This window comes from Rhinatrema bivittatum, chromosome 8 (genome assembly GCF_901001135.1).
Source record: "Rhinatrema bivittatum chromosome 8, aRhiBiv1.1, whole genome shotgun sequence".
Lineage (NCBI taxonomy): Eukaryota > Metazoa > Chordata > Amphibia > Gymnophiona > Rhinatrematidae > Rhinatrema > Rhinatrema bivittatum.
The window spans coordinates 232,378,517-232,398,128 of NC_042622.1; the positions used below are offsets into that span (position 1 = coordinate 232,378,517).

Below are 19,612 nucleotides of genomic sequence, written 5' to 3' on the forward strand. Positions count from 1 at the left end.
TCTGTGTTGTGCATGCATCTGAAAAATCTTTTCCTTAGAAGTAGATTACATAATAGATCAGAAATCTCAGAGTTAGACATTAAGCAAGCTTTTTGTCCAGTCTAAATAAAAAAAAATAATAATAATAGACAGACAAGCCACGCATGAAAGGACGTAGTAACATAGTAGATGATGGCAGGAAAAAAAAAAGGCCCTGTTGGTCCATCCAATCTGCTCAGCAAGTTTTATGTAATTTTATTGTTATTTGGTTTGATTTTTTTTTAGGGTAGCAACTGCCTCTCTGTGCAGGTTGCCCTCTGCTAAAGTTTAGTTCTACAACATAACATCTCTCTCCCCTCCAGAATAACTTCAATCAAAGACATACTAGGCCTATACTATTTCACACAGTTTAAACAAACCCTACCAAAACAACCACCTAATTTCTAATTCATATGTTGATTGATCGCAGGATCGTACAACTTTGCAAGCAATAGCAACTGCGCATTCTGTGTCTTCCATGCGTTCAGAGTTCAGACCGTTTGGAGGGTGGGGGGGGTGTTCATGTAAGGGAGTCGGCGTGTAGGTTACTGGAAGGTGCGGGCATGTATGTGTTTGCGAAGAAGGGGAGGCAGACGCTGCAATACCCATTCCTCTTGGCCTGAGGAAAGCGATGGAGCATAAGCCTCCACCCCCCCCCCCCCCAGCCTTTACCTTCTCAAGGCAAGATTACGTCACGGATGCAGCTTTAATAAAGCAAATCTCTCAAGGCCAGTCACTGCTCTTATCTGGCTTCTTGTGCAGGGATGACCCTTTCTACCTTTCTTCCCGTGCCAGTTGGGAGCTAGCACCAGAAAGTCAAATATTTTGACTTCTCAAATACTTTCCCCAGCCCGCACAGGTGTCATGCAGCGGGCAACCTCCCCCCCTTCCTCGGCTCTGCTCCATCTTTGTGTCTCATTCCTCCCCCAGGCTGGGAGCAGCGGGCCGTGATAAACAAAAAAAAAATGTTGCAGCCTATCTAGCATTCTTTGCTTCTAAATATAGCTCTTCTTGCATTGCCGGATGGTAGCGAAATGACTGTGAAAGTAATACTAATAATGCCACTTATTCAAGCCTCAGCTAACAAGGAACAGACTCTGTGTTTACTAAATTTCGGCCATGGGTTTTATAAGGAAATTGCTTCTTCAAAATTTATAAAAATATCGACTTTGTTTTTCATTAATATTATTTTAAGATTCTTTTATATATAACAAACACATTGTCTGTAGTTCACTTGTAGCATTTTGCTTCATGAAACCTGGAACTCCTCGGGATCCGCTGGTGTCTGTGCTGGAGTCAGGCAAGGAAGAGGGGACTTGGTGGCGAGGTGACACAGGGATCAGGCCTTGGACCGGTTCTTTTCAGCATTTTTGTAAACGATATCGTGGAAGGATTCTCAGGAAAAGTTTGTCTTTTCGTGGGTGGTGCCAAAACCTGCAACAGGGTAGACCCTGAGGAAACCATGAGAAAGGGATCTAGTAAAGCTTGAGAAATGGTGCAGAGAGAGCCGACTCCAGTCCTGGAGTTGGCCGTGAACAGGCCTGGTTTTCAGGGGTATCCGTAATGGACATGCACGAAGTATATTCACATCCAGGTGTACCTCACGCATATGCACTGCAGATATCCTGAAAACCAGACCTCTTTGTGGCACTCCAGGACTGGAGTTGTCCACCGCTGGTCTAGAGCCTGGTAGCTAAGATTTAATGCAAAAAAAAATCATGCCTTTGGGTTGCAAAAACCCAAGGGAGCAGAACAGTATAGGTGAAATTCTTCTAAGCATGGAAGAAGAGCTGGATCTGGGCTTGCTCGTGTCTAATGATGTTAAGGTGGCCAAACAGGCGCTGAAAGCTGAAAAGGTGCCCGAGTGCACAGGGAGAGGAATGGTGAGCAGGAGGTGCTATCGCCCCTGTCTAGGTCCCTGGTGAGACCTCGCTTGGAAGGCTGTGTACAACGCTATCGAGACCGCACCTTCAAAAGGATATAAACAGGATGGAGTCGGTCCGGAGGGCGGCCACTAAAATGCTCACTGGTCTCCGTTCGTTCTAAAGTATATGAGGACAGATTTAAAGATGTAAACGTGTGCACCCTAGAAGAAAAGCCTCTAAGGTATCAGGGCCCTTTCAACTGGAACAACGGGACTGCAGGTCAAGGGTAATCTCAGGGAAGCTTTACAGAGAGGGTGGGGGTGATGGAACAGTCTCCCAGTGGAGGTGGTGGAGGCCGGCACGGGATCAGAATTCAAGCAAGCGGGGGATGAATAGAGAGAATCTCTGAGGGAGGGAGTGGTAAGGTTTGTAGAGCTGAGTAACTGGTGTGGATGGACAGATTAGAGAGAGATCCTACGGTCTTTTTTTCCGCTGTCGCATTTCGGTTTCCTTCGGTCTGTGCTGGCGACAGGCGGGGAGAGGGGGGTTCCCTCGCTCTGTTCATTTTCTTTGAGTATTTCATTAGCAAACACTTGTCATCTGGCCGTGGTACTGCCCGTCCCAGCTCTCACCATCTGCTCGGTTCCACGTGTGCTATTTTGAAACTCAAAACAAAACAAAAAAAAACCCCTACATCAGCCACACAAATCAGGATGACAGTCTACTGAGCATCACTCTGCTCTGTTCATGGATGATGAGCCTTCTGAAGTGACAATGAAGTTTGCTTCTTTATCTTTTTCCTTGGTGCTGGGATATACGGCTGCGCACTACAGTTTAGCTGGAGGGCCATTGCAGGGCCTTGGTGAGAAGGCACAACATCCGCTAGATCTGACTATGACAGTAATCCATATCCAAATGCACATCCATACATGTTATGATGCACCTACATATGTCTGTGTCAGAAAGGGAGCTGGACTCTCTGTCTGTGCCATTGTCAGGCAGGGGAGAGGGGCTCCCTCAGTCTGTGCCGGTGTCAGGCAGGGGAGAGGGGCTCCCTCAGTCTGTGCCGGTGTCAGGGAGGGGAGAGGGGCTCCCTCAGTCTGTGCCAGTGTCAGGCAGGGGAGAGGGGCTCCCTCAGTCTGTGCCGGTGTCAGGCAGGGGAGAGGGGCTCCCTCAGTCTGTGCCGGTGTCAGGGAGGGGAGAGGGGCTCCCTCAGTCTGTGCCGGTGTCAGGCAGGGGAGAGGGGCTCCCTCAGTCTGTGCCGGTGTCAGGCAGGGGAGAAGGGCTCCCTCAGTCCGTGCCGGTGTCAGGCAGGGGAGAGGGGCTCCCTCAGTCTGTGCCGGTGTCAGGCAGGGGAGAGGGGCTCCCTCAGTCTGTGCTGTGTCAGGCAGGGGAGAGGGGCTCCCTCAGTCTGTGCCGGTGTCAGGCGGGGGAGAGGGGCTCCCTCAGTCTGTGCCGGTGTCAGGGAGGGGAGAGGGGCTCCCTCAGTCTGTGCCGGTGTCAGGCAGGGGAGAGAGGCTCCCTCAGTCTGTGCCGGTGTCAGGAGAGGGGCTCCCTCAGTCTGTGCCGGTGTCAGAAGAAGGGAGAGGGGCTCCCTCAGTCTGTGCCGTTGGTAAGTAGGGGAGAGAGACCGCCCTAAGCCTTTCAGAAGCTTTATGGATCTCCTGATTTTTCAGTTTATGAGCAGCAATGCAGAATTCATTAGATTTTGTGCTTGGACTGTGGAGAAGGAGAGGAGGATGAGGTTTCAGTGAGGGCTTAATGCCTCCTTACCTTGGGAGTGGTTGCATATTACAGTCAACTTCATATAAAAATACAAATTTCCCAACCGCTGTAGCACCAGAATGGCACCAGCAAGCAATTTTTCCTGATGCAATTCCCAATTATTTGTAATGTGAACCATATTAAAGCCAGCAAAGGGACCTGGAATTGCAGGGAGGTCTGGACCTGAATGCAGGTCAGGTTTCTGTTTCTCTTTAGTTTCTAAATATGTTGTTTTATCCATATTGCCCTCTCCCCACTCTCCAAACAACAAAAAGAAAAAGGAGAATTATAATTTAAGAATCTTTAGTTTTCTTGTTTCATTCTGTTGCGGTACTGAGCTGTAGCTGGGATTTCATTTACTTGTGGTATTTTAATTAACTGAAACTAAACTTACATCTGCAGTGAGCCGCCAATGGGAAACCATTACATTTGCGTTCAGGGTGAAAATTGCGTTTGCCTCTGGAAGATTGAGAGGTGACCCCCTCACCCCTCCCCCCAGGCTTCAGATGTGGAAGGAGCAGGTGCAGATGGCACCACCAAGAACGGGTTTGGTCTACAGGGCCAAACCAAATATCTGTGCCCTGCAAATACTAAACACCCCTCCCCGAACCCCAGCCCGTTTTACTGAGGCTTTACTGTTCCTGGGCCCTAGGGGAGCTGCTCCCGTTAATCCCCTCCTGAGGTTTTTGCAGATTGGGGGAAGTTGCATAGTAAACTTTATGCAATGCATGCAAGAAATCGTTGGGAAATAAAAGACCAGACAGTATATTGGGAAGAACACATTGATGGCTGCACAGCAGTCTGCTTTGGTCAGTTCTCGGGCTCATAAAGGAATAATTGTTTACTGTGGCGTACAGTTAGCTCTGGCTCTGTAGAGGCTAGTTTTGGTTTTGCCTTCCTCGCTGAGAAGTCGCTCATTGATACCCAAAGAAACCTTAGTGGCAGGTTGTCCCTATTCTAAAACCGGTTTGATGTATTCTCACAACCTCTCTTTGTCTCTCTCTCTCTCCCTCTTCTCCCCGCCCCTCATGCAGGATGAGTTTCACCCTTTCATCGAGGCCCTGCTTCCTCATGTCCGCGCCTTTGCCTACACGTGGTTCAACCTGCAGGCCCGCAAGCGGAAGTACTTCAAGAAGCACGAGAAGAGGATGACCAAGGACGAGGAGCGGGCCGTCAAGGACGAGCTGCTGGGGGAGAAGCCCGAGGTCAAGCAGAAGTGGGCCTCCCGCCTCCTGGCCAAACTGCGCAAGGACATCAGGCCCGAGTTCCGGGAGGACTTTGTGCTCTCCATCACGGGCAAGAAGGCGCCCTGCTGCGTCCTGTCCAACCCGGACCAGAAGGGCAAGATGCGACGCATCGACTGCCTGCGGCAGGCGGACAAGGTCTGGCGCCTGGACCTGGTCATGGTCATCTTGTTCAAGGGGATACCGCTGGAGAGCACGGACGGCGAGCGGCTGATAAAGTCGGCGGGGTGCACCAACCCCATCCTGTGCGTCCAGCCCCACCACATTAGCGTTTCCGTTAAGGAGCTCGACCTCTACCTGGCGTACTTCGTTCGTGAGAGAGGTAAGGTGCCGTCCCCCCTGCTTCTCCTGGAGTTTTTTCTTCCCACTGAACGCAGCTTCAGCGTTTACCCGATCCAGCTGTACAGAGTGTTTAAATGTTGCACGCCCGCACCACCCACGGCCGGGCAGAGGGGTCCAGGCCAGGTTCTTTGCCTTCCTGGAATTGAAGCCCAGGCTGTGTTCATTTTCCTAGGAGAAAGCGATTTTCCTCGGAAGGGGGGTGGGGGAACTGCAGGAAAAATAAAAATTGCCTGCTTGCTTGTGTCTTGTCCTGAACATTTTAAGAGCTGGCATGTGTGCTCGGGGGATCAGCCTGGCATGGAGCGAGCTCTCCTGGCTGCCCTAGGCTGGGTACGGCGGGACTGACCTGGCCGAAGAAAAGAAAGTGGGGTGGGAGTGGGGTGGGGAGAAATAAACCTCAGGGAGCAGTGGAGTGGGGGAGAAGGCGTGGAGGCTAGGACACGGAGTTCCTATCTGCGCGGTGGCTGCCCTTTCCTCTGAAACACCGTGAGCCCTCCCTTAGGGATGAAGAAACTTGCATTTTTGTTTAGTGCTGGCTTTTATTTTGTTTGTGTTTTTTTGTTTTATCCCGCAGCCTTTCTAGTGGTTTTCATCTTTGACAGGTCTGGGGCTCAGGAAAGAGAGAGCGCGTGGGGTGGGGGAGGGGCGGGTTTTTTTTTTTTATTGTTTTCTAGGAAGCTCACGGGATTAACATTTCCCTGGGCTTTTCAATCGCGGTGAAACATCAAAACCTGTCTAAACTAGAAGGAGTTTGAACTGTCTGGGTTTCTATCTTCTTTCATTTAGGCTGAACCGGACAACTGTGTGCCTTGCAAAAACTTAACTGAGGGGGAAAAAAAACAAACCCATGAGGGCTCCGGCAGAGAACGAGATAAGAAATTGTGTGTGTGGGAGTGGGAGGAGGGGAAAGTGAGCGGCGGACGGCAGTTTTCTTGCAAACTTTCCCCTCTCAGGAGGGTGAGGAGAGAGATGACTAGGCTCCTCCCTAATTCCCTAGTTGTGCCTTTAAACTGAAGCCTGGGGGAGAGAGTGGCGGGAAAGGCGAGGCCCATCCCCCTTCCCTATGCTGCGCAGGCGGGCCGTGCCCCCTGCTCTGAGAGCTGCAGGGAGGAAAACTCCTAACCTTGACCCCAGACGTCTGGGGCTGCAGGCAACCTTGAGTCAGCTGAGCTGCCTAACTGGTAACAACTCCCGAGCTGTAAATACTCAGCTGATAAGGCACTCTGGGCTTTTCACTTTCCTTGGCCTCTTAAGGTGGCCTCCCTGCTTTCCTTTAAGACGGTTCTACCTTTAGAATTTCTCCCTCCCCCAAATAAAGGCTTTCAGCCCTGTCAGATCTTTGTTTTCACGGCAGGGATCCTGATTCTGCCCCCACTACCTTATCCTGATCTAGGAGCCTGTTGTGCTTCTGCATCCGTGCAGCCAGCAGATTGCCAAACCCCCACATCCACCCAGGCACAGACAGACAGAGCAGTGCCTCCTGTTCCTGGGAAACCACCACCTCTTCCACCCCAGGGGCCAGCAGGGTCCTGCTTGTCATGGCTTAGACTTTGTTCATTTCCCCCGCACTCTTCCTCCTCATCGCTCCCCAAGATGGCAGCCCTGAAAACCAAGCCCGGCCCTTGTCGCGTGGGCATTTTAAGATCCCAATTCCTCCATTTATTTTTTTTTTCTTGCCTCTGTCTGGAATCTTTCTCGGCTGTGAGGTATTTTCTTGAGCCGGCAAAAGCGTTGTCATAATTGCCTGACCTTTTCTTGGGGAGGGGGGTGTGCTCCTTTTCTCAGGTCTCATCTCAAGAAGGGGACATTGGGGGGCGTGGCTACTGGATTTCCATCCTTTTTCAGCACCTATGCTTTGTGGCCGGCATTGCCAGTGTACTCGGCACATGGTGGTGGGAGGAGTCTCCAGCAGAATCGGGCAGGGCTCCTGGAGAGAGCAGCGTAGCTCTGCCTGGGCCCTACAGCTCGATAGGTTGAAGCCAGTCCTTGTGGCCATGGCTTGGTCCGAGAATGATCAAACATGACTGGGGCTGATAAACGTAACCAGAGGGACAGTGCTGTCTTCTGTGGTGGTGGTGGGGTTCTTGAGAGTAACATTAGATTGACTCCAAGGAGGAACGGGCACAGAGATGGTTGCTCTTTGGTGGAAGGCACGATCCAGTTCCTGCTCTAAGGGGACACCTTCCGACCAGGTGAATGCCAGTGGCTTGCAGAGACCCACAGCCCTGCCCTGCGATGCAGGAGATTGCTGCAGAGCTCGGGTACTGGAAGACTGGCACGATGGTTCCCTGATGAGAACCGGGTCAGCAAGGAGTAAGGACAGATGGTCGTGCAAGGGGAAGAGTTATTAAACAGAACATGAATATTTTCTTTTTCATTCCTGCCACTCTGTCAGGGGTACACAGGGAGCGCTGGGAGCACTGGTGCTGAGTAAAACCAACCAGTCGGGGAGAATGAAAAGCACGGGTCGGCGAGGAGTGAGGCTGGCACTGAGACTAAGATCTTAGTTTCTGCCTAGAAAGAGCAGACAAGTCGCCAGTTTCCCACCCTATAGCAGCCTTTCTCCCACCCCGAGCCCCATGCTTCCAGGGGGTCGCCAAGCAAGGCAGGACAGGTCAGACGGAAATGGGTTTGATTTCTCTCCAAACTTCGGCAGCAGCCACAGGCTTAACGATGGTTTAAGTGGCCACCTCTGTCCAGTTCGGACCTGGCCGCTGGCAGTGTTCTCGGGCCGCGCAGACGGTCTACCTCGTTAAGATGCAGCCTCTGCTTCCGCCCCACTTATCAGTCTGGAACATGTCTGCATCGCATCCCCTTCGCGCTGAGCTGATAAAATTTTGAATAGCTTTTTCTTCCAGTGTCAGCACAATTTTCTGAGCAGCAGCAGCCGCCGCTGTTTTTAAGGTCTGGGCTCTGAGGGATTGCTGTAGCACACCGTGTCCCAGCAGCATGGCGAAGGGAGGAGGAGGAGCTGCCCCCACCACCAGTATTCTGCAGAAGCCAAAGTGGTTTCTTTTAGCTTTTCGCTGGTTTTGGGGGGGGGTATCCACCTGTCTGCCCTGTGAAAGATGGATTTGTCTGCTTGTGCTTTGTACTTCCCTGTGCTGGGCTCCCGGGCCCTTTGGTCTTGAGGGGCCACTGGTTGCTTTCCACGTTTCCTTTTGTGGGATGTGCTTTTTTTTTTTTTTTTTTTATTCTGGCAGCGATTCCCGAGTACAAGAGGTGCATGTATTTCACCTTCGAGTTCACACACATCGTCTTTTTAAGCAGAACTCCCATTTAGAGCCTGCTGCAGTCGACCAGATTCAGCAGCCCTTACCTTACGTCAGTAGATCAGGGTGGTGCGCCACCGACCCCGGGATTACCTGCACCAGGATGTCCCCACTGCTGCATTTCACTTAACGCGTCCCCTTTTCCCCCCCTCACCCCATCCATCGCCTCTCCCTGCGCGCTGTTTGGTCTTCTGTCTGGATTCGAGCTCTGCAACCCAGGAAATTCACAGTGGCCGCCAAGTACCCCAGAGGGAAGGGCATCCAAAATGAAGCTGGATGGAGGGCAGAAGTCCTAAAAGTGCCAGCGGCCTCAGAATCCTCAGCTCAGCGATTTTTTTTTTTTTTTTTGCCTTGCCTCCTCTCCCCCTGCTTTTTCTCCAGTGAGTGCAGCACAGGCTCGGCCTCTAGGGCCTGACCCCATGGTGTTTCCTTCTGGGGTCAAAACTGCTAACTCATTAAAAAAAAAAAAGCAGCAGGAGGGGTGGGAAGGAGAGAAAGTAATAACTGGGGATTACTGAGGGAAAGGCTCAGGGTCATCTCAGTTCCTTAGCACAGCTAAATGAGGCTTACCCTATACCACTTTTTCATCTAGGACGGCCCGGGATAGTTCTGGTTTATCACTCGTCGCATGCACAGATTGGCAGAAAATCAGAACTACAGGTCCATGCATGCACCGATGTAAAACCAAGACTGGATCAGCCTGACCTGTAGAAATGGAGCCGGGTAGCATTCCCAAACCACGCGTCTGGATGACATTCTTTTAAGCTGCTTCCGTCCAGTTCCCCCCCCCCCCGAGCTACTGGGTCTATGGCTTCCAAAATGTATATAAAGCTGGCTGGTCGTTTTTAGGAGCAGAGTGCAGGTACCTGGGGAAAAGAAGGACGGATCCGCCCCTCCCTCTAAGTATCCAGGGATGCAGGACCCTCATCTCTCCAGGGCTCTTTCCTTTCAGATTGGAGGTGCGAGGCAGGCCCATAAATATGTCTCGGCGAGGAGCAAGCATTGATTTTTATCGCATATTACTCTGCTGCCAGTCGCCACTGAGAGCCTGTGGTTTATTGCTCTTGCTGAGGTGGTCAGTGAGGAGGGGGGGGGGGAAAGGTGTGTGTTGGGATGGGGGGGGGTGAAGGGAGACTTATTTGTTCTGGAGCTGCCTTCAAGGGCATCTGGAAATGATAACTTGCTAGGGGCATGGGCTCATAACACGCCCATCAGTGCTGTGATTTACGCGAGGGGGGGGAGAGCGGTCTGGGTCCCGCTTAGAGCTGGTCTGAGGAGCTCGGTGTAACAGGGACCCTCTGATTCTGCTTAAGTCCCACACAATGCAGAGGGACAGGTGGGCGGGCTAGGGACACCCTCCACAGGTCAATTAGGAGGGACTTGATTGGGTACTTGGGTTTCAGGAGATGCTTTTTTTTTTTGTTGATCCTGTATTTTTTATTATTTCAAGTTGGCCCTGGGAGATCTTACAAGTATGGAGGGTCTGCAGTTATTCCAATAAAAAAAAAATGTTAAAATCCAGCATAACGTATCTCAGATGGAAGGGTGGGAAGGTTTAAAGCAATGAAATTCTTCTCGGCAGAGCAGAGCAGAGTATGCTCAGGACCAACAGCCACGGGGAGAAGCAAGGCTACAAATTCCCGAATGCTTTGGGAGGTGATTCTAACATGAGCAGGAAATATTCTGATTTTATTTATAGATGTCGCTGGTAATGTGTATTGTGCCATGAATGTATAAGGCAGCACTGGGTGGGGAGAAGCCCAGTAGCTGGTTAATATAAGCCGTATATCTGAAATCAGTGGGGGGAAAGAGCTTACGTAGAACAAATAGGATCCTTCAAGGTGGAGAGAGAAATGGGAGTGTGGGGGGAGGGGTGAAGGAGAAGGAAGGGGGGCGTAGAAGGGAAAAGATTGTTTTTGAAGTATTTTTTTTTTTAAGTAATTGCTTTAGAAGCTCAGAGATATAGGAAAACAAAAACTGAGTAAACCTCAGTCTAGAAGGACTGCCTGATTGCAGAAACCTCATCTGCTGGTGGTAATTTGGACTTGCTGGGAAAGATTGCTTAAAATCTTAAAAAAATAAAAAAATATATATACATCTTAAAGGGTGAAACTATTACTGGCTGTGTATATTATGTGTTAATGTTTAAGGCTAGTATTTGAGGTTGTTAGGAATTGTGTGTGTTTAGAGAGAATAGATTACTATTGTGAGTTTCCAAAGTCACTGACTTGACCTGAAAAGGTGTGGTTCCTGGGCAATTAGTCACTAGTTTGATTCTCACCCACCCTAGTCACTTTATTTTTAAATTAGATATCCCCTCCAGATAGGAAAAATCTCCAAAATAAGAGTCAATTAGTGATTTAGAATAACATACAATGAATCCTGATTTTAGTGATTGACCAGTTTTAGGGTTGTTCACAAACTAACATAAGTTGCCTAGTTATCAATTTTAAAAACCTTAGATTTAAAAGACTACCAAATAAATCATTTAAAAACCCTTAAATTGGGAGATTCACTTACTCCTTAATCAGCTTTTAAAACTTTAGCAACTCAGTAAAAATTAAGATGCAGGCAGAAGTCCAGTTACAAGTTGGGGGCTATCTAGCCTTTTGCACCGAATGCCACATGTATGATTATTTATCTGTTGGTGAGAGGTTGTATGTGTGCACCTCAGAGAACGAGTCCGATCTCCCGGGGGTTAGAGTGGCGGACCTGGAGGAGGTATACAGAGGAGACTTTCAGGGACATGGGTAGAGCGGTCCCAATACCAGTCAAGCAACCCTTCTGCTACTTTGGAGGAGACCATCACCTTGGTGTAGCAGGAAATGATTCTGCGGCTAGGACCTGGCCCTCAAGGTGATGCTTACTCCTCTTGCACGGAGTGTCTCCAGGGCTGGGTGTCCAGATGGAAGGGTTTGGATAGCCATTATAATGGGTGATTCAAACATTAGGAATGTAGATAGCTGAGAGGCTGGTGGGCATGAGGATCGGTTGGTAGCTTGTCTGCCTGGTGTGAAGGTAGTGCATCTCACAGGTCAACGGGATAAGATTTTAAAGAGTGCAATGGTACATGTGAGTACCAATGGCATAAGAAAGTGCAGGAGGGAGGTTTTGGAGGGTACATTTAGGCTGTTAGGTGGGAAATTTTTATCCAGAAGATCCAGGGTTGCATTCTCAGAAATGCTCCCTATTCAGCGCGCAGAACCCCAGAAGCAGGCTGAGCTCCAGAGCCTCAGTGCATGGATGAGATGATGGTGCAGGGAAGAGGATCTTAGATTTGTTAAGAAAATCCTGGGGGAAGGGGGGAGCCTATCTCAGCGAGATGCACTAACATTTAAAAAGGAGATAGAGCAGCTTTTAACTAGACCATGAGGGAAAGCTAACAGTCACTCAGAAGCGCATGGTTCAGAGAGAGGTATCTTCCAAAGATACTTACATAGATAGAGCAGTTGTTTTTAAGATTGAAGTAGCCCAGACGGACCTAGACAAGAGCATCCAAATATGAATGATTCTAAACTGCCTGTATCAATTGCCAACCAGAAGGTTGTGACTATGAAGGGAAATGAAAGTATGAATAAAAAACATACTTTAAAATGTCTGCATGCGAATGCTAGAAGTATGAACAGTAAGATTGGTGAGTTAGTGTATGGCATTATACAAGGATATAGTAATTAAAAGCATCCCAGAGACATGGTAGAAGGAGGATAACCAATGGGATGCTGTGATACCAGGGTACAAATTATACCAACGAAATAGGGTAGGTCAAATTGGTGGAGGGGTGACACTATCTGTAAAAGATGGCATAGAAACAAGCAGAATAAAAATCCTGCAGGAAAGAAAATGCATTACGGGATCCTTATGGATAGAAATTCTACGTATGATGATGGGTAAGAGTCTAGCAGTGGCAACCTGGTCAAAATGAGCAAACAGAAATGGTAGCTGAAATTTAAAAATCTAATACATTTGGCAACACAATAATACTACTACTACTTTTACTACTGGTACAACTACTAATACTACTGCTACTTAACATTTCTATAGCACTGCACAACATCCGCAGCGCTGTACAAACATACAAAAAAGACAGTCCCTGCTCAATAGAAGGTACAGCCTAATAAGACAAACATACAGGGCAATAATACTCTACTGCGGTTCTATGGCACTTGAGTTAACGTTATTTTTACTTATTGTATGGATGTTTTGGTTTTTTTTCGCGTTTATGTTGATTTTCTTTTAAACTTATTTTTTTTTAAATTGGTAGTTTTATTATTCTTTTAACATAGAATTGCTAGTACAATGTGATTACGTGTACAGAAAAATCCCCATATACCCCCATCCCCTCAGGCGTAGTAGAGCTTCGGCCAATCTGCAGCATGATCCGAAGCCGTCAGAAGCGAAGAAGGGCTGCTTGCTTTCATGCCTGTATATCAAAGTTCACAGTGCCAATGAGTGAAGCAAACAGTCTCTGGAACAAAGTAAAGGACAATTTAGAACGATACATCCCCATCCAGGATACTGTGATTCATTGCATTTCCCCATGTATCTTATGAAAAAACTAATATGCTTAACAACATTATCATATTACAGTTGAGCTATATAATCAATAAACGGTTTCCAGGTTTTAATAAAAGAAGGCATTCTCCCATATTTGGCGGCAGTTAAGGAGGCCAGCCGATAATAAGTATGTAATTTGTCTATGACCCATATTTGGCGGCAGTTAAGGAGGCCAGCCGATAATAAGTATGTAATTTGGCTATGATTAAACTTATTTTTAATGATAAACTAGGTTTTATTATGTATGTTTTTATATTGTAATCCGTTTTGATTCAATTATATTTGTAAAAGCGGTATATAAACACTTTTAAATAAATAAATAATGAAATATTTCAGCTACCCCAGTATTGACTGGGTCAATGTTTCATTGGGATTTGCTAGAGAGGTTACATTTCTAAAAGCCATAAATAACTGCTTCATGGAGCAGCAGGTCCTAGAACTGATGAGAGGGGCAGCTACTTTAGATTTAGACCTCAGTGGAACGCTCAACCTGGTCACTACGGTGAGGCCACTAAGCAATAGCGATCATAATACAATCAAATTTGACATAATCACTGGAGGGAGGACTTTGAGAAAAACTACTTAGCATATAACTTTAAAAGGGGAGACTATGATAGAATGAGGAAATTAGAGAAAAAAACTAAAAGGAGATGATGCAAGGGTTAAAAGTTTGCATGAGGTGTGGGAATTATTTAAAAATACCATTTTGGAAGCCCAGATAAAATGTATTCCTTGCATTAAAAAGGTTTAAAGGATGACCAAACAACTGCCAGCATGTTTTAATGGTGAGATAAAGGAGGCAATCAAAGCTAAAAGGTCATCATTGAAAAAATGGAACGATGATGATAATAGACAATAGCATAAGCACTGGCAAGTTAGATGTAAAACAGTAGTTAGACAAGCCAAAAAAGCTAGCCAGTGAGACAAAAACTAATAATAAATTCTTTTTCAAGTATATTTGAAGCAAAAAGCATGTGAGGAAGTCTGTTGGGCTGCTAGATACTGAGGGGCGTAAAGGGTGCTCAGGGGGGACAAGGAAATAGCAGAAAAACAGAATGAATTGTTTATTTTGGTCTTTATGGAGGGGGATGTGGGGAACATACCCTCATCTGAAACATTCTTTAATGGTGGAATTTCTGAGCAACAAGAACAAATATCTGTGACAGTGGAGGATGTAATAGATCAGACTGGCAAACTAAAGAGAAACAAATCACCGGGACTAGATGGCATTCACATCAGAGTTCTAAAAGAATTAAAACATGAAATCACTAACCTGTTACTAGTAATCTGTAACCTATCATTTTTAAACAGCCACAATTCCCGAAGACTAGTAGATGGTAAATGTGTCGCCAGTTTTTTAAAAAAGGGCTCCAAGGGTGATCCAGGAAACTATGGACCAGCAAGCCTGAGGTTGGTGCCAAGCAAAATTGTAGAAGCCATTCTTAAAAACAAAATCACTACCCATATAGACAGACATGGCCTAATGGAGAAGAGTCAACGTAGTTTTGGAAAGAGAAATCTTACCAGTTTTTTGAAGCTGTAAATAAATATGTAGATAAAGGTGAGCCGGTTGATGTAGTGTATTTGGGTTTTCAGAAAGCTTTTGCAAAGTCCCCCATGAGAGTCTGCTCAGGAAATTACAAAGTCATGGGATAGGAGGCAGTGTCCTGTTGTGGATTGGTCACTGGTTAAAAGGCCGGAAGCCAGAAGGTGGAACTAAATGGTCAGCTTTCCAAATGGAGAGCGGTCATTAGTGGAGTACAACAGAGACTGGTACTAGGACCTGTGCTGTTTAACCTATTCATAAATTATTTGAAACAGGGAGTGACTAGTGAGGTGATCAAATTTGCAGATGATGCAAAATTATTTAAAGTTTTTAAAAGAGCAGCAGATAGCAGAAGGTCATTTTGAGACTTGGAGACTGGGGCTACTGAATGGCAGATGGAATTTAATGTGGAAAAGTGCAAAGTGATGCACATAGGGGGGAAAATAATCCCAACTGCAGGTACCCAATACTGGGTTCAGTATTAGGAGTCAATATCCAAGAAAAGGACCTTATGGACAATACGTTGAAATCCTCTGCTCAGTGCGCAGCGCTGGTCAAAAAAGTAAATAGAATGTGAGGAATGATCTGAAAAGGAAAGGAGATTAAAACAGAAAAGATCATCTTGCCTCTGTATCAAACCATGGGGCTACTGCATCTTGAGTATTGCGTGCAGTTCTGGCTCGGACATAGCGGAACTGGAAAAGATGCGGAAATAAGAAAAGGAATGGAACATCCTCCTACGGTGAAAGGCCACACAGTCTAGGGCTCTTCAGTTTGGAAAAGGGGTGGCAGAGAGGGGACATGATAGCAGTTTATAAAATCACGAGTGGGTGGCTTGGGTGAGTAAAGGGCGGTTATTTATCCTTTCAAATAATACTAAAGGGAACACTCCACAACAAGCAGCAGATTCAGAACAGATCGTAGCAAGCCCTTTTTCACTCGGCGCACTATCAGGCTGTGGAATCTGTTGCCAGAGGACGTGATTAAGACATTTAGTTGGTACTGCAAAGAATTAATTTTCTTCTTGTGGTCCTGCACTTTGGAATTCAGTTCCATTACAACTTAAGAGGAAACGCAGCTCTGAAAGCAGTGTAATGCTTGATTATTGAGTCAGGCCTTTGGCAGAGATAACTTTGTGTTCTTGTTTTATACTTCTGGGCCTGTTGCATGGTTTTAATTTGCTTCGTTTTTAAATTGTTTTATATTATTATATGTGGTTCAGTATTGTATATTTTATTTTATTGTTGTAAATTTGTTCCTGTCGTGCGTGTTGCCAATTTAACCTCGCATGATGGTGAGTCTTCCAGTCCTTCCCCACCCCACCCCCCTGGCAGTTATGGCCCTGGTGAGTCCTGGTGTCCCTTGGAGAAATGCCAGGCTGCTAGAACCGGTGGGCACGTGAACAGGAGAGGCTGACACGGAGTTTCTAGCGGCTCTGGGGAAAGGCTTGGTCTGTTCCTCACGAAGGGAAGCCAGTTGGCAAAGCCTGGCCTGTACAGGGGCCAAGATCCCTGGCAGAGATGGTTGGCAGCTCGGCCAGGCTTCTCACAGAGTGGGCCATCAGCTTCCTTTCTTTGTCAGCGTGGGAGCAGTCGCCTTTCTGCCGCTGGGGGGTGGTGGGAGGAGGGTGACAGCTGGTGGGAGGAGGCCCAAGTGCTATACTGCTGCCGCCTGCGACTTTGGAAGATGCAAGGTGCTTACCACCTTCGTTGATTGCCAAGAGGAGCTAATTCCTCTCTGGCTCTCAGGGACAGAAGCTGGTCAGGACCCTCTGGAACACATAAATCAGGGCGGATGGGGAACGAGCGCAGAAGGATTGGATCCGTTTGCCTGTATTTGTGGATGGCTTGATGTGAAAGAGTTGGCATTCTGGATTTATTCCTTGTGGGTGTACTGCAGGAGACAGCTGTGCAGGTCATGCTTTTCCAGATTCTGGGAACTTCCCACTGCTCTTGGACTTTATAGAAGAGAGATGATGATTTAAGGTCCCTCTAACATAAAAATGTATATAATATATTACAATATATAATTTCGTAGTAAAACTAGAAGAGAGGCAGAGGAGGGTAACAAAAAAAGGGAGAATGGAACGGCTCCCCGCTGATGAGAGGCTATGGAGGAGGTTAGGGCTCTTCAGCTTGGAAAAGAGAAGGCTGAGGGGGGACCTGATAGAAGTTTATGAAATCATGAGTGGGGGGTGGAACGGGTAAAGAGAGACCAGTTATTTACCTTTTCAAATAACACTAAAACAAGGAAGACATTCCCTGAACCTTAACCACCAGTAGATTCAGAACAGATCGTAGCAAATACTTTTCCATTCAGCGCACTATCAAGCTGTGGAATCTGTTGCCACAGGACGTGATAAAGGTGACTAGCGTAGCGGGGTTTAGAAGAGATTGGATAAGTTCCTGGAGGAAAAGCCCAGAACACATTGTTAGCCAGGGAAGACTAAAGAAAGTTATTGCTATCCCTGGGAGTGAGTAATAGGAGTTAGATCTACTTTATGGGATCTGCCGGGTACTTGTGGCCCGGACTGGCCCCTGTGGGAGATGGGATATTAGGCTCTGTGGACCTTGGTCTGACCCGGCATGGCGTTTTTAATGTTCTTATGTTCAGCATTAATAAGTAGAACAAATGTTACGTTTCAGAATTAGTTATATTACAGGTATATACAGTGTGCATCGGTATTGTATGTGCATCATTTATATTGTACGATACATAATCCTATAACTCTTTCGCTGCTGGGGTCCCGTGTTCGAAGGCTTTATTGTCGAAGTTGTCATCAGAAGGTGGTTCAGTAAGGTGCCTCGGGATCAGACGGCAGAGCTCGACGAGCTGCCTTGGTGCCCCAGAACAGGACTTGTGTCTCCCATGCAAAAGGAAGCTCATGACCTGAGGCCCGGGGGAAATGGGAGGCGAGCCGTCTTTACCGAGAGGGTGGCAAAGGGGGGGTGCCTGGAAATGCGGCCATGCAGAAATAGTAGCAACCAAAATGATGCCAGAATGGATGCACATTTGGGATCAACACGGAGAGGGGTGAGAAGGGTGAGAGAGGGAGTGACAAGAGATCAAGTAGGATCTCTGTGGTGATGGGGGGGGACGACAACCAGGCAAACTGGATGAACCAGAAGGGTTTTATTTGCAGGCAGGTTGCCATGTGCGAGCAGCGCAGGTGTCTGTCCACCGTGTGAGACCTGGGTCAAGGCACTGATGGTGGTCAGGGGAGAGCCTCTGACAGCGTCCCCAGACAGGTGGGCAGAAGCCTCTATTCACAGTGTGTTAACAACATTTCAAAACTGTGTGTGTGTGTGTGTGTGGCGAGCTGATGATTTCTGAGATGCCGCAGGGTGTTGGGGGGGGGGGGGGGGGTGTTCTATTGCTTTTCTCAGCTTCAGGTTGAAAAGGAGGATGATGGGAGGGAGGGAGGGAGGGAGGCTTGGCGGCTGAAAGTCAAACACATGGCAGGGTAATGCTGATCGATCACCCTGATCGATGCACTGGCACCTCCTGGGCATTGCAAATCTGAGCTTGCTTCTTTCACCGTTTCTCCGGTGAGTGGATAAGTCTGGGATCCTATCCCTCTCCACCAGCCACCCCCCCCCCCCCCCCCTCCGCAATCCAGCCCTCTCCACTGCCCTAGGGGTGGGTGAGGAGGGAGATGGCAGAGTAAATTAAGAGGGGAAAACCTGGCTTAGATCAAACATCCTGAGCCATCCACTGGGGAACTCTGGGATTAAGGAAAAAAAAGGTTCATTAAACGCTCTTTGTATTCTAGAGTGGTTTGTAACATCCTCACCTAATGTCTGGAATTTGCATGTCCTCCACCACCGGGTTCTGCCAAGGAAACGTCCTGGTTCTGGAGTCTCTGCCCTAGCAGGGAGGCAGAGTCTCTCTTGTTTTCTGTGCTTATTTTTAGCTGCCCGCGCCCTCTTCCCCGCAGCAGCGTCCAGTCTGAATACCGCAGCGGTGACAGCACGTTTCACCTTGGTTGGCCTGTTCGATATTTTGTGGTTAAGGTCGTGCATTCATTTTTACGGTTGCCTGATCCTGCATCAACAGCCACTCTTGGCCCAGCTCAGGGCAGGACCTGGTTTGATTCTCGGCACAAGCCTTCCACTCCTCAGGTCGGCCGTGGATGCTGCAGAGGGCCGTGTTCACCCCCCACCCCCCCTGGGGTGGAGGAGGGAGCCCCCAGCCATTGCACAGTGGCGACCCCTAGCGACCAGATTCAGGGCCCGCGCTTGCAGGGTTCTGGAAGGAGCCCCGGTGCGAGTGTCCCTGGCCAAAGAACTAAGTGAGTTGGGGGAGGGCATAAAACCTGGAATAGTTGGGGATAAGGGCTCATGGTGCTCTAGCCCGACTGAGCTGAAAGCCCAAAGGAGCAGGAGGAGGTGGCTGGGCCGCAAATCCCTAAAACGCTCTTAGATTCATAAACCTTCCAAGCCCTGGAAATATCACTGCAGCTCGGAGGTGGAGCTTTCATTACTATAAGCCTATAATATCCCAATCTGAGTAGTCTGCACATTTTGTGAAGTCGGATTGCTTTATCACAGGCTAGTGCAACATTATTCCATAGCGCTGACATACAAGGGGTGTTCACCCAGCTCTCAGCCGGTGCCGGAGTCCCCTGAGATTGTTAAAGCCGCCTTGCTGTGTGTGCTACGCTGACAGCCGGCAGCCCAGGAGCCAGAATCTGCTCTCATGCTCTGTATGCAGAGGCCTTCCCCACCCCGGGGGTCTCTCCCTCCCTCTCTCTCTCTCTCTCTGTGCCAAGGAAAGCGATGGTGCAGGGGTAGCCGGCTCCCTTCTGAAGAGGAACTCTTCCTGGGATATTCTCCCTGAAATGCTCTGTTTACTTTGCTTCCGGGTTTATTTTAACATTCTTCGGGTAATTTATTGACAGCAGAAGGACGGGAAAGTTGATTTGATGATGGCGAGGATTCGCATGGGAGTGGATGTGAAAAGGCCGACGACGTGTGGTGGGAGGAGTGTGTGCCGGTAATGTAAGAG

At 48.1% G+C, this 19,612-nt stretch overlaps 1 protein-coding gene across 9 annotated transcripts in view; it reads left to right on the forward strand.

Moving 5' to 3' along the window:
* Window positions 1-19,612, forward strand: part of NFIC (nuclear factor I C) — a 199,224-nt gene that overhangs the window by 43,650 nt on the left and 135,962 nt on the right. For all 9 annotated transcript variants that reach the window (XM_029614018.1, XM_029614026.1, XM_029614022.1 and 6 more), the window contains one exon: window positions 4,682-5,213. In XM_029614018.1, the coding sequence (XP_029469878.1) occupies window positions 4,682-5,213 (532 nt within the window). The remainder of the gene's footprint in view (window positions 1-4,681; window positions 5,214-19,612) is intronic.